This window comes from Mizuhopecten yessoensis, unplaced genomic scaffold (assembly GCF_002113885.1).
Source record: "Mizuhopecten yessoensis strain PY_sf001 unplaced genomic scaffold, ASM211388v2 scaffold2671, whole genome shotgun sequence".
NCBI classification, from domain to species: Eukaryota; Metazoa; Mollusca; class Bivalvia; order Pectinida; family Pectinidae; genus Mizuhopecten; species Mizuhopecten yessoensis.
Genome location: NW_018404662.1, coordinates 1,105,871 through 1,121,812, shown reverse-complemented (window position 1 = coordinate 1,121,812; position 15,942 = coordinate 1,105,871). Strand labels below are relative to the sequence as shown.

Sequence of the window (15,942 nt, the reverse complement as noted above, 5' to 3'; positions counted from 1 at the left end):
GTTGTTTTTATATCCCTACTTCACCTTTCAGAAGCGGTCCCAGAGGTACCCTAGTTGTTTTTAGAATCCCTACTTCAACTTTCAAAAGATGTCCCAGAGGTACCCTAGTTGTTTTTATATCCCTACTTCACCTTTCCTTAGCAATCCCAGAGATATACTAGTTGTTTCCTTAGCAATATAATAAGTACACCTCTATCACATGTAAAAATTTATTTTAATCCAGGGAGTCAGTATAATACTGTAGTTTTAGAACCATGTCTATAATCCAGATTAAAGATTACTCAACTGCACAATGAAGATATTTTTTTCAGACATTTTAGTCCTTGAACTCTGAAATAATCACCCTGAAATAATTGGGGGGGGGGGGGGGGATTATTGATATCTGCATTAACCAACTTCTAGTGAAATTACAAAGAGATTTAATTGTTATTGATTGTCAAGTTTGTAAATACATGTAGCATTATTAGAATAAAAGATGAAAAAGATGAACATGTATTATTTATAACCAAAAAGTCATAAAATGAAATAAAATGCAATCAAAAGGAAATGAAATTTGTTTTGTTTAGCTCACCTGCCTGAGGGGAAGTGAGCATATGCCGTTGGATGTTGTCTGTCATCCTTTTGTCTATCAATTTTCCCTTCAAAATGTTACTTGTTCAAAGGTACCCGCCAACCTACTGTAGACAAGAGCGCTCTGTCCCTTTGGAACTTAGTTGCTGGGTCAAAACATAGACATGGTCCAGATCTCCACCTCACAACCATATATACAAGGGTTGTTTGAGAACCCCATTGCCTGCCTAGTAGAAGAATGGTTTGAAAACTAACTCGGTCCAAAACAGGTGAAAATAAAGAATTCTTATTTTCACTTTTGTACAATAATCGTATACACCTCGGGAACCTCCTGCCAAACATCACCAACCTGATAGAAATCTTAATTATTACCATATTCATATTTTATTGTTTTAATGAACTAGACTCGTGGCCTTAAAATAGGTAAAGGTAATTTGTTTAGCAAACTTTGTACCACTTCAAACTGGCAAATCAACATGATTCTCGTCCTTTTGGTTCTTCAGAAGAGTTAATTTGAGTGAATTAACAAATTGGTTTAAGTCATTAGTTTTTAGGTCACCTGAGCTTTAGCTCAAGTGACCTATTGCTATCCGTTTTCGTCCGTCGTCATCCGTCGTCCGTTAACATTTTACATTTTAAACTTAAAGTCAAGTTCTGCTGGACCGATTGAACTGAAAGTTGGTAGGAATGATCGCCTCATGGTCCTGACAAAGTGTTGTTATTTTTCGGGTCGATCAGAAATCCAATATGGCCGCCACGGCCGCCATTTTGAAAACCTATTTCAAACTTAAAGTCAAGTTCTGCTGGACCGATTGAACTTAAAGTTTGTAGGAATGATAGACTCATGGTCCTGACAAAGTGTTGTTATTTTTCGGGTCGTTCAGAAATCCAATATGGCCGCCACGGCCGCCATTTTGAAAAACTATTTCAAACTTAAAGTCAAGTTCTGCTAGGCCGATTGAACTGAAACTTTGTAGGAATGATCGGCTCATGGTCCTGACAAAGTGTTGTTATTTTTCGGGTCAATCAGAAATACAATTTGGCTGCCATGGCCGCTATTTTGCTACTAAATTCTAATAGGCCGATCTCACTTAAAATTGGTCTAGGAATGATCAGCTCATGGTCCTGACAAAGTTAAGTTAACATTATACTATTTTTTACTCAAATTGGAACATATTTCAACAAAAAAAAATAATACTGTAGACTCAGGTGACCGTTAAGGCCCATGGGCCTCTTGTTAAAAACTTTGAAGCACTTCATGCTGGCAATCTTCAAGACAATCAACATGGCTCTTCTCTTGACCTTTTGGTTCTCGGAAGAGGTAATTTCTGTTTTCCACAGGTTGTAAGCTTCAGGTCAATCTTCATAATTCTAAGACATTTAGGTTCATCAAAGAGGTCATTTAAGTGCATGAAAAAAATTGATTTCAGTGACTTTGAACATAGGTTAAGGTCAGTTTGTTTAGAAAACTTCTAAGCATTATATGTCAGCAAGCTAAAAGTCAATCATCACAACTCTAGACGTTTTGGTTATTCAGAAGAATTTATTTGAGTGTATTACAAATTTGACTTCTGTGACCTTGAATCACATCACCTAGGAATACTTCTTACCAAATTTTGTTGTAACTGGCCTAGCGGTTCTTGAAAAGAAGTGGTTCAAAGACCAAGTTTACAGATGTACAGCAATGGACTGCAATAGCTAAAGGTGATTTTTTTTCAAAAAAAGAAATACTCCACATGTGATATGAGTGAAAATGGTTTATTGTTATCTGTTAAACACCAATACATGATGATTTAATTTTCTTCATTAGAATGACTACAATTTATTAAAAATGATCATAGAAACATTGCAAACATTTTTGTATTACCTAAAGGTAATAGAACTATTAAGGCTCCATCCATTAGCTGCCATTGACCTCTCCTGCTATCACTCTTAGCATACTGATTAGAATGGCAATTGAACAATTGATAAGTCATTCCTATTTTGTACAAAATTACCAATTTTTACCAAGTGTTTAGCCCATTTATTTGTTGAACCAATTTTACAGATGAGGGTCATCTTGAGAGTACTCACTTTAACCCTCTCTGAGAACAATTGGCCTCCTGGACTCAACACAGGCATAACATGGTACATAAGGTACATGTAACAAAAAGTTTTGATCTAAACCCAAATTGTCTGACACAATCTAAGATGTTTTTATTCTCCACTTTGAAAGGGAATTCTTCCAATTGAATATTAAAAAAAAAGTGAATGTGATGTTTGAGTCAAGTGTCATAGAATCTTGCATCACAATTCAGTTTGATTGGTTTTGTCAAACATTTGCATGATGATGATTATAATGAAGCAACATTTGCAAATAAAATATTTATAAAATAAACGTTAGAATTTTCATTCAAATATATATATTTTTTATTATAAATCTATACATATCTTTTTCTATATCTATACATTATATGTACAAGAATTGAACATAAACAGAAATTGCATACTTTAATGACTCATTTTCACATTATATGTGAGATATCCACACAGCTACACACACAAAAACACACAACACACATACATACAGTGTATGTAACACTACTACCACAGCCTAGAACACACATACCTGGCCACACAGAGATTTTTATATTTCCGATAGAAATTACTTTCTTACTTCTCTCAGATGTAGAACAAGGAATGAATTCATAGCAATTACAGTGAATTTTTGTTGATCTTAGAAAACCACTATAGTAGAAATATCCACATTTGTACTATATTTCCTGCAGTCCATCTTTAATAATTTGGTATAAATCACCAATCTGTCTTGGCAAAAAAACCTTATTTTTTTACATTTAAAAAAACTGAGAAATCCAATTTTGAGGGGTGCACATAAGTTTGCTCATGGAAATTTTCTGTAACATACATATATTAATAACCATAAATGTATCATGAAGGGACTGTATTGATTATAAAACACTAATAAAGAAATAAAAAAAAAGCATTGAAAGAGGTCCCTCAAGGTAGCTGGGTGTCATTCGTGAAAAAAGTTTCAATTTCTGAAAAAGGGACAGCTTCTAGGGGTAGCAATGAGAAAAACTACATTAGGGACTGCTGTCTATCTGGTAAGCATTGAGCAACACTAGCTAGGACAGTACAAAGTTTGAGATCAATAGAGTAACAGTATCATACACACACAGCTAACTAACCTATAGGTTAACAGGTAGGCAGTACAGTTAGTAGACAGATGATAGAAACATTGTAAATATAGCTTGATAATACGAGTCATTTTTTTAATTTCATTTTTTTGTTGTTGTACCAAGGCAGGGATTAAATAATATATGAATTTCATTAATGTTTTTTTCTGTTTTTTAATCAATTCTTACATCATGTGATCTATGCTTCCATTATACTGAACTAAAATTAGAGAGAAAACATAACACATTCCACATGGTGGTCTCCAATGTCATCATTGGGATTCCCTGTAAAAATATGGTATCCAAAATTCATTTGATGCCAATTAACAATAAAAAATCATTGTAAGCCAATTAACAATATCAATTGTCATACAATGTTTAAATTAACATTGTGACAATTACAATTTATATTAGTCCAAATTAACTATATGTCAGTTTTAAATCATATTTATTGATAAATATGTTTCGAAATTACTGGTAGAAAAATCCATTGATTTATTGAGAAATTCTCTGACAGAAAACTCAGAACAAAAGCCTCCATGGAATCCAATCAAGCAGAAGTTTAAGTTCTGTATAAATTAAGTTGATTAATTAAGTGTATTTAGTGAACTGTTGAAAGTATCAGTATCATTTCATTTCATCAACAGACTGTTTTCTAGATTATCATTCCTTCACATTATGTAATCTATAAACAATGGCCATACTTTGTATATATTGGTGTACAAAAATTACTGACTAGGTGATATGTTGAGCAATCGACATGGTCTAAATTATTTGTCTTTAAACATTGTTTTTATTTCTATTTTCATAGAATAAACAACTGACAATTAAGTGTAATGTAACAATTTACAAGCAAACATAATATAAATGTTGGATGGTAGTAAGACAATGTATGTGTATCATTATAAATGAACAACAAAATTAAATTGCATTGATTTGGTCATTTCTCTCTCACAAAAAAAGCATGCAAGAACATCCGAGCACCAACCTGTTTAAATCTGCATAATAAACATGTGTATCACTGGCCCCACCAGTGACAATAAAACAATGTGTACATAGGTATGTGATAGGTAATTAGACAATAGACACCAGGGTAACTATTGACCTCTCACCTCGTTAATAAGTACGTACTTATCCACTACAGTAGGTCCTTCATATAGCGTCCCTCTTTTCATTTGCCGCCTGCTTCCCAACAACATCTTTAAATGTCCCCTTTCTTTTTTTCTAAAAAAACTTCCTTATATGTCTCCCTCTATAAATATCACCAAACCTCTTTATAATGCCGAAACTTCGCTGGACAGATGAAGGTAGAATATCAAGGTTTTAGAATACGAATTAAGTCTAGAGAGCTAGTGGTCTCTCCATACAGACAATGTACATTTAGTTTGGGCAGGATCTATTTTTTTAATTATTTGATTGCTGCATTAGTTTTATTGTAGTCAAAATTAAGTCTACCGGTATTCACATGGGTTTTCTCAGGGTACTCCAGATTCATTCATATTAAGAACCCCTGCACGCTTCAATCCTAGTCAACAAGTGATTAATATAAACTGAAAAACTTGTTATATTATTGTTGTAAAACAATGATATATGAAATCGATTCTCTCTACAATGATCACACTGTATCCTAAAACAACCTTTAGCTCCTTGTAATCAACATAAAATGAATGGTGTTCAGTTTTCAGCTCCATAAATGGCAAGTAAAATTAGCAATGGCGCTGCTACACTTATGTTTTCTAGTACGTCATCTTTAACAGTTATGTAAATGTGGTCAGTGCTAAACAAATCTGATCCAATATTCAAACAAATTAATGCATCAAGGAATATTTATAACAAATTGGATGAATGAATTAATGCAGAAATGCAAATATGGACAATGAACATTTAAAACAAACTTAATACATCTATTTCAGCAATATTTGTTTTCATGGTACTGTATTTGCTATGAGCGCTCCTCCTCTTTGAAGGACCCGTCCCATTTTTTGGGCACTAAATGAAATTAAAAGTGCCCCCTTTCCCAAACAGTTCTGGCCCTCTCTGCTCAACAAAACATAGAACTATATCCCCTTTTATATTGGACATTATAATCTTGCTATTTAACAAAGTTGAAAAGAAATTAATTATCCCTCGAAATGTTCGGATATCCTAATAAGAGCCCCTTAACATCACCTTTCCATAAAGAACATCATTTACATTACCTTTCCATAAAGACCACCCTTTACATTACCTCTCCATAAAGACCACCCTTTACATTACCTTTCCATAAAGATCACCCTTTACATTACCTCTCCATAAAGACCACCCTTTAAATTACCTTTCCATAAAGACCACCCTTTACATTACCTCTCCATAAAGACCACCCTTTACATTACCTCTCCATAAACACCACCGTTTACATTACCTCTCCATAAACACCACCCTTTACATTACCTCTCCATAAAGACCACACTTTGCATTACCTCTCCGTAAAGACCACACTTTACATTACCTCTCCATAGGTGTACTTGACCTAATTATGGTGAACGTATACTTTGTATATCACTGAAGTACATGTATATATGCAATGATTCTTTGTCAAACAAGTATCAAATATTTGGTTTATATAGAAACTTCTGGTTTAAAACTGTGTAATCCACAATACAATCATAACAGACGTTTATACAAGATTTATGGCATTTCAAAATCAAACATTTACAAATACATGAACTTTTCCTAATATAGTCTAACAATAAAGGCAGTCACTGATGATGTCACATGGAGATATCAGGACATATATAACAACAATATTCATACTGCATTAGTGGTTCAAAGTCATCAAATAAAAATCACTGAGTCACATGAATCTGATTCTATCATCAAATTAATCATCATCATGTGTACACTATATGGAAGCACAATGTCTTTTTGCAGGCTTCTCATGACCAGGTCACATGACCCTGCCAACAAAGATGGCTAACAATGTCTGGAAGTGTTTTATGGAAGTCTGGTGTCAACTCTGTCGCAGAGTAATCACGACCAGCTCAGATCAAAATAGCACCGGAAGTCTCTCCAGCCTAAAGGAATGTTAGGTGTTTTATACATTGCAACACAAAAATAAACAAGAAACAATTGCTCAAAATTCTTTACCAAATCTGGTACTTATAGTTACCAAACTTAAAACTTCGTAAAGAGGAGCTAAAAGTTAAAGTAAAGTTCATTTTGATAAAATGAGTTTTAAAAACACTAATTCATCACAGCACTTCCTGTTTGAACCTCTGTTGTGGCGTCATTGCCACCTTGTAAGATTCTGAGGTTGTGGGGAGGGTGGGAGATGCCACTGGGCTGCGTCCATTGTGAATGTGAATTGTTCCGTGGTCTAACATGGCCCCAGGTGTACTACACAACAGGTGGTCTGCAGTCAGAGATGAAGTGGACATATGTTCTATGGGATTGTGAAGCAGGGATAGCCCCAGAGGGGGACTATGACTGGATGTAGGGGACATGTGGGGAAGTTCCATCCCCTGAGGCATGGACAGGTGGTCAGTCATAGGATCCTGGAAACTGGACATGTCCAGAGATGGCTCGAGTGAGGTGGGTGTTGTTGAAGCTGAGGTGGGATCTGCCGCTGCTCCTGCTGCTCCTATAGAAAACAACAGGGGTTGTTAAGATACAAGTTTATGTAAAATTCCTCATATTTAATCTTTGTTCTGCAAAAAAGTTTTTTGGTTCAATTTTCTAAATGTCAAAAAGCTTCACTGTAGAAATGTGATTTATCATCAAAAATATTACAATTAGATCATAAGTATGTTTCTTCAAGTCTTGAAAATAACAGGACATGGTTTTAAGATATTCTCCCTGGTAAACAAAAATAATGAATTAACTATATCCTTTTGATCATAATATATATGTTTATATACTGTGGTATGCATTTTGAGCAATAAACTCCATATCTTATCTGCAGGGAGGAAAGGTCAGATCCGGTGCACAAAATATAAAGATCGAATTAAATAACTTACCTCCTAGAAGCATTTCTTGAAGGAGATTGTCAATATGTGCCATTCCAAACAGTTTTGCAAACTGAACCTGTTCTATCATCTGCCAGGTTATACTCTGAAGGGGAGGTAACAGGAGGAGGATCTCCCCAAAGCGCCCTCTAGTGTCATACTGACGATCGTTTATGTAGTCCTCTAAATTTATTTGGATCTGGTAACGGAAGGTCTTTATCCTCTGGGTATCACTCAAACCCTTTGCATCTACAACAAATAAATGAAGGCAATGAAATAATACACATTCCTCGGTTATGAATTAACGTCCTGGAGTACTGTACAGAAAAAGAAAATTGTAACAGCAAGAAGTACAGGATGGTGAAAATACCTTTTGCATATTATTTTCGTAAACATTTTGTATTTCTTGTTCTTAATTGTTTGATCATCAAGCTGACAAATTGGATGGTTACTTGTTCGGAACTTTTTTCAAGTAACCAGTTTGATAACCCTATTTCTTAGAAGTACATGTGTATTATGATTCTTACCTGGATCAAAAAAGACAATAGCTTTCATGCAGGCGAACTCCGAGTCATCTATTTGTACCTCCCTCAGAGGCGCTGAAAGTTCATCTAGGATTCTTGAGGCTACACGACCCATGTCTGCATCTTGACAATGGCGGGGAATGACGGCATCATTGCCAAGCAACAGCATATCACTTGATGACATTGATCGCCTGGCACAACCAAGGACTAAATGTTCACCAGCATGGGCACGAAGGAGAGCAACCTGAAACAAGTAAAGAAATAGTTCAGGCTACAATATAACTGCACTTTAACAATTGTATAACATGCAAGATGTCAGCAGATGTCAGTACATCTTTATACAGCTAGGTTATTATATAAATCAACATCTACAAGTGTATTCAAGTCTTATCACTGAGTAAACTATAATATGGTTGTTTATTCATTTTAGTTTGATAAAGAACTGAAAGAAGAGTCCTAAATTTGCATATGGGTTGATGTATTAGCTAGATTTACGTATGGGTTGATGTATAAGCTAGATTTGCGTATGGGTTGATGTATAAGCTAGATTTGCGTATGGGTTGATGTATAAGGTATTGGTTTGTCATGCAATAATATTTTTATATGTATGTATTTGAGTACAAATATTAAGTTTATGCAGTCTTTCATGTAAAATAACCCTTGGCCTGAATACATCACATTAAATACATGTTGCCTTGAATACATTATATGAAGTAGCCCTGAACACATTACATAAAATAGTTTGTAAAACAACCCTGTAGACAGTATACCAGGTATTAAACATATGATCACAAGTGAAAGCTATTTATATATATAAATATATGCAAAAAATGACATACCTGGTCATCTAATGGAAGTTCACAAAAACAGGGAATGTATTTGGCCCACTCCACCAGTACCAGGAGCTGTTGTTTCATGGACTCTGCCACATCGTCTGTGGTTGCCACATTTCTCTGGGCCACGTCTAACACTCCAATGGGAGAGGTGATCTGTACCAGAAAACACATGCTTTTACAAAATCTTGTGATAACCACGTTATCTTTAATCTTATTTACATTTTTGAATTCCTATCTTTATGCTTGCTTCCTACATACGCTGTCTTACTGTGTAAGTAATACAGTGATACAACTCTTGACTATATATTAATATATAGCATGAGGTATTTTACAAAAAACCCATGATCAATTACAAACAGATACTATAAGTAAACCATATTACATGTACATTCAATGCTCCAAACTTTTGCCCTCTGGTCCTTGCAAACAATTTGCCAAGTATTCAATTTTCTCCTGTACATAACTAGTAATGCTAATTATGGAAAATATGTTTGCCATGTGTTATATTCACCATTTTGTTCAAGGGTGAAAAAAGGGGCAAAGATATCTTGGTTCACAGTGTCTTTATATAAATACCATTTACAAAGTCAAAACAACATCCAACTAGCCATATGCATCCAAACAGGACATACCAGATTGTCAGTAATTATTTACACCATCCACACACAGTAATGTCTGTATAGAACTACTGAAGACAGATAACACAAAGGGTGGTCTTTATGGAGAGGTAATGTAAATGGTGGTCTTTATGGAGAGATCATATAAATGGTGGTCTTTATGGAGAGGTAGTGTAAAGGGTGGTCTTTATGGAGAGGTAATGTAAAGGGTGGTCTTTATGGAGGGATCATGTAAAGGGTGCTCTTTATGGAAAGGTAATGTAAAGGGTGGTCTTTATGGAAAGGTGATGAAAAGGGTGGTCTTTATGGAGGGATCATGTAAAGGGTGGTCTTTATGGAAAGGTAATGTAAAGGGTGGTCATTATGGAAAGGTAATGTAAAGGGTGGTCTTTATGGAAAGGTGATGTTAAGGGTGGTCTTTATGGAAAGGTAATGTAAAGGGTGGTCTTTATGGAGAGGTAATGTAAATGATGTTCTTTATGGAGAACCAGCTGTTATATAACAGGAGGTTTTTAGGTGTAATGGTAACTTCAAACCTACCTGTCGTGATAGTATTTCTGCATTTAATAGTGTGCTGACTGACAGGGTTATGTTCTGTCCTACATCCTCGTAACTCGTCCGCCGGACACTGATCCTGTCCCGCTCATTCTGTACAGCTTTAAATATAAAAGTTTGTCAGTATTGGTCACTCACAACATCTTACGATGCTTACTAGTACACAAAAGCACAGTATTATTTAGCGCATTCAACATCACATTTTAGTCGTATTCTGATTCTATATAGCGTAATGAGTTAGTCAAATTACAGAGGTTGTCTTCTGAGAAATATATAACTACAAGACTCTGTAGATATATAAAGTGAATAGTCTGTACCAGTTCTTATCATACTTAATTATTTTCTTGCAAAGCTAATTTTTTGAAGAAATCAAAGTATCAACACAATCTCACCTTCTTTTTTCATGCCCGCACGGAAACACTTGCGTAGCCGACAGTAACGACATTGGTTACGTTTGTCTTTGTCCACTACACAGTTCCGACTGAAGCGACATGTGTACACATGGTTTTTACGCACACTGCGTCTGAAGAATCCCTTACAACCATCGCAGCTGGAGGCTCCGTAGTGTTTACCCGTCGCCCGGTCGCCACATATAGCACAGTACTGGCTCATCCCGTGGGTCGGGGAGGATGGGTTGGAGGTCACCGGCATTGGTCCCAGGGCACCCATGCTCATCTCCGGGGAGTCTGTAAACACACAAGGTAAGTCTCATTTCAATTTGTGTCCTTCTTAAATATCTGGAGAATTATAATGTTAATTAAAGTATAATTACCTGAATACTTCTAACAACAAAGGGTAGAGTAGGAAAAATTGCAAAATTAATAAATTGATTCCAAACGATTTTCTATATCAATACATCAATGGTATACAATTAAACAGTAAATAAAAGCAAACAAGTAAAAACTGAAAAATTTGGAAGTGAAGAATATTTTCATTATGAGCATGTACGTAAGTGATCCTAAAATAAGTACATTAAATATTTTTGTTACACAACATAAGTTTATCAATACATTCACACTGTAATACACGAACTGCAAAACAATGTGTAGCCTTAAATACTGAACAAAAAACTGTATATCAAATTAAAATCAGCAACGACCACTTCATCCTCATCAGGTATTCCTATTAAGGTCTTTGATATCGATATAAAACATGATCCTCAGGGAAACATCTGACGGTGACATCTGACTACGATTCTAAACCACCAATCGAATGAGCTGTATCACAGTTCTGTTAAGTCGCAGTGTCACTGTTAGCCTTATTCTAGACAAACAGTAACTTGTATGAACAATGGGGTTCTTCAGATAACGTATCATCCTCCTAACCCTCCACACGACTGACTAGTACTTACAGGTCTCTAGACGCTCCTATTAACCATTATGTTGAATCCTAGCCGTTGGTGCTATTATCTCTATATATAAACAATCCGCTATAACAGTAAGTGGATTATCTCATAAACATTGGGGTACCAGTGAAGCATCTTAAGGACAAATTAACAAAATGTTTACCTGTGTATTAAATTATGTTCTTTAAATTAGAATAAATAAAAACAATTAACTGCAAAGTCTTGCATAATTAAAAAAAAACAACGAAAAATTGAGAGAAAAAAACCTAAAATAAGTGACAGCTGGCAGAGGCCCTATAATCATGATTTCAATTTGAGGTAATTGAACATATTACATTACAGGTGATATACAAAATGTACAACCTGTTTTAGTGACTTGAAAATGAAGGTATACAATATATTTTGTATGATGTATGATAGTTATTTGTATCATTTGATATAAATGTATTTACCCAGTAGTTAAGACATGAAAATATTAACCGACTGTACATCCAATTGGAATACATTGGTTCTGTGCAGGATGATGTTAATGAACAGTCTAGTCTGTGTAAATATTCTTATTTCAAAGTTTTAGAATTAAAAGCATGTATCTTCGTATAAATGGTAATGCTGTAGGACCAGTAAAGCTAAATTACTGCGTATAAACACTATCAATGTCTTGCATAGGACTGTACCAGTATCATCATAGGAATTCCATTTTGATCAACAGACTATTCACAACTAAAGCATCGCAAATTTTGTAGGAGAAGCATCAATCACAAATCAGCTAATATCAAAACATAATATTGTTTCTAAATATAGGTATATTCAGGAATCAGCCATCAAAGATGATGTCAAATCTTGTACAAATACTGTTATTACCTGTTAATCAATCCTCTTACCTGGATCATAGTAGTACTCCCGTGGGATCTGAGATTGTAGGTATGAATACAGCATGGCAGTCACAGACAATAGGCTTCAAACACTTATATTAATTTCAACTTCCTAATTGTTTTTATGAAGATAATTTATAGCTTAAAAAATAAATATACTACTTTTCAGCAATTTATAAAAATTCATAATAGTTCAAATGTTTGTAGTATAGAAAATGCTTAGCTAAGCTGAATGTGGTTCTTCCTCGCTCGCTCACCGGTATGGTAGTAACCATGAAAGTACCGTACCATCAATTTATAACATGGAATACTTAAGCTGACATCCATATAAGGTATGATGAGATAACGAGGTGCGAGGCCTAACACTTTACACACAGTTCCGCTGATGACAAGTCTGTACACCTCTGATAGCCAAACAGATAGAGCATCACCAACCAAAACTCTTATCAACGATTCCTAACTCTTTCCCTGGGACGACAGGTGAAGGACAGCCCCTCCCCTCATCTCACAGGTGTAGCCCTGCCCCTCCCCTTTAGCTATCGGCTACCTGTTTCCCTTATCTTGGCTGGGGGCCTCCCTACCTGTAGTTTGTAATAAGTGTTCTCCGAGGTAAGTTTTGGTTAATCACTATTTATCTCCCCTTATCAGTGTGGTCACACCATGTGATTTAGTACCAGAACTGCGAGGAAAGAGACATTCCGAGGTCCTCCTTACTCTACTATAGATATTCTCAATACTCCAATCTTAAGTGGGCCTCATATGTGACAACTTGTTTACTAGTGTAATTCTAAATGTATTCAATTTGTATCACGTTGTCTTAGCCTTTAATTCTTAATTGTTTTCTCTAGCCCTCCATTCCCACACAATACTTGATTTGTTTGGTAAGAGAATGCTTTCCAAGTTGAAGTCATTCAGAAAATTAATTGGATACAGAAGATATCTCATTTAATATACAGCAAAATTAACTGTCATAGATAAAAACACATGAGGAAATAGACAGGGTTTTCATGATATTGTTATAAGTTTAATTGTAATATATTTTGACTCCTTAAATTTATTACCTTTATTTTACTATGAGAGTACTTTACACCTGTGCATTAATTTTAATCTTCAAATTCAATGGCTAAAAATCTTTTGCATAACTAGTTTTAAAAAATTACATAAAATTACTACTCAACATCAAGGTGTGCAAAATGTTTGGGTTTTTCCAACACTGCTTGTGTGAATCATAGGTTTCCACATGTTTGGAAATTCCATTAAATATAACACACCCAGAATTATAATTTATGAAAAACAACTTTTGTTTGTTCACAATCATAATGACTACTTGATCTAGCATTGTGTCAGCTACACATACACACCGACCAACGATCTTTCCAATGTCGATAAAGATAAGACGTTCCAAATCCGTAACTGATCTTGAAGAACCCCATCCCCAGACATTTTTCACCGACCCACACATCTCCGAGGACTGAAGGAGAGGTCATCCCGCGACTATTCACACCCTTAGAATCAAACATGAAGACCCTGTGTCCCTATAGAGCAGTACATGGGATATGAAAAGTTGAGTAAATACCATTCACTTCTGATAGTTCTTAACTCCTTTAGCTAAAATAATGAGTTTAATTGTGCTAACAAAAATCCACAACTCTAAAATACACATACATTGCTTTTCCAATAAATCAGATTTGTTGTTAATTTTCTTAGGATTCATACTTAACACATTGTAGGTTATTTGTAATAACAGGTCTCGATATCAGGAAACGTTTTTAACTCTGCTATTCCCCATCAAGTCAAGAGGTGCTTTCCTGACATAAACTCATAAATATCTACCATTTTGATAAATGTTTGCGGAAAGAAGCCCTTAAAAAAAAGTGATTTTCAGAATTGAGAATGATCTTGAAGTTTAAAAGCTTAGTGATAAAATTTGGGCAAGGGTGTTCAGAATTTGAAAGGAAAATCTCACAAGTTGTTCATTTTGTAGCACAATAAATATTAAGAAGAAAATAAATATCCTAAATGATGGAATTGGTGAAAGCAGATCAATAATGGTCTGGTTTCTCCCTAAGCAGATGACAGAGAACATCTACAATGTCCTTAAGCAGAAGACAGAAATATTCTGTAGCACAATAGATATGTGGCTGTTTTGTCATATGTAATCTGTTAAAACACATGTACTGTGGCACAATTTGACTTTCTCCCTTTGAAGTAATCAACCTAACAATGCTTCCTTGCTACATTAAGCTTGCTTTATATAATATTGCCATTGTGAAGCCCAAAACATTCATCCTTTTAACTGATAAAATTGATATTTTTTCCATTGAAGGACAAATACGTGACTGACAGGGCAGATATATATTAACTATTGGCAGTGCCTTCTGTTAGATGATAAATCAAAGTCATAAAAGTCATACATCTATATATGAAGAATCAATAATTTACAAACTTGAACTGTTGAAGAAATGTGTAAAGCTACAAAATTGGTACCGGTGAACATTTACCACAGTCTGAGAAGGACTACTTGACATTAGTATTTATACGACCAGGTACACAGCCATACAAGGTCAAACCAATGTTCAGCAGCCGTTCAGAACTACAGGCCCCCTGCTAGGTGTGTAATACCCAGGGTCTGTTTGTTTTGGATGTCACTGACATCTATCTGGTCATTTAATCCACAGTTTGTTTGTAATGGGCAGAAGATGACCACTCCACTCTGCTGACATTCCATCGCAAGGTGAATGTTGGGACTGAAATGATATGTCCCCACTCAGTCCTCAACAGGTGTTCAACAGAGGTGACAGAGAAATCAGTGGGAAAACCCGCCCCGCACCCCTCCCTGCCCCAAAATACCCAGACCTGAGGGTCGGTCCCCACTCCCCGCACCCCTCCCTGCCCCAAAATACCCAGATCTGAGGGTCGGTCCCCACTCACCACAACCTTACCTGCCCCATAATACCCAGACCTGAGGGTCGGCCCCCACTCACCGCAACCTTACCTGCCCCAAAATACCCAGACCTGAGGGTCGGTCCCCCCTCACCACAACCTTACCTGCCCCATGATACCCAGACCTGAGGGTCGGTCCCCACTCACCACAACCTTACCTGCCCCATAATACCCAGACCTGAGGGTCTCCGCTTCCTGCCCCTGACCTTACCATACCTTTGCCCAGGCTTTGCCATAACCAAGTCCCCTCTAGCCCTGCCCCTCCCCACATTTTCTGCTATTTCAATGACATTGCCCACACATCCTTACCGTACCCTTACCCAGTCCCCCATCTATACTCAAACATTTTACTTATCTGGAGCCCTCCCTACACTTTAACATTACCTTGATCTGTTGTCCTCCCTACACTTTGACATTACTCTGGTTTGGTACCCTTCCTACCCTGACATTACCCTGACCTCGTCCCTGGCCCCCGTCCCCTACCCCCTACCCTTGCCTTGGGAATACCCTTACCTTGCCCC

At 36.1% G+C, this 15,942-nt stretch overlaps 1 protein-coding gene across 4 annotated transcripts in view; it reads right to left on the bottom strand.

The window, feature by feature from the left end:
- Positions 1-2,312: 2,312 nt before the first annotated feature.
- LOC110446294 (hepatocyte nuclear factor 4-gamma-like) overlaps positions 2,313-15,942 on the bottom strand; it is a 44,937-nt gene continuing 31,307 nt past the window's right edge. For 3 of the 4 annotated variants that reach the window (XM_021491371.1, XM_021491368.1, XM_021491370.1), the window contains exons 2-7: positions 10,654-10,947; positions 10,247-10,362; positions 9,093-9,242; positions 8,257-8,497; positions 7,742-7,978; positions 2,313-7,365 (exon numbers count right to left, since the gene is read on the bottom strand). In XM_021491371.1, the coding sequence (XP_021347046.1) occupies positions 6,977-7,365; positions 7,742-7,978; positions 8,257-8,497; positions 9,093-9,242; positions 10,247-10,362; positions 10,654-10,947 (1,427 nt within the window). In that variant the 3' untranslated portion in view covers positions 2,313-6,976. Of the gene's footprint in view, positions 7,366-7,741; positions 7,979-8,256; positions 8,498-9,092; positions 9,243-10,246; positions 10,363-10,653; positions 10,948-12,487; positions 12,749-15,942 lie in introns of those variants that run through there. The other variant, XM_021491369.1, reaches the window with a different exon arrangement.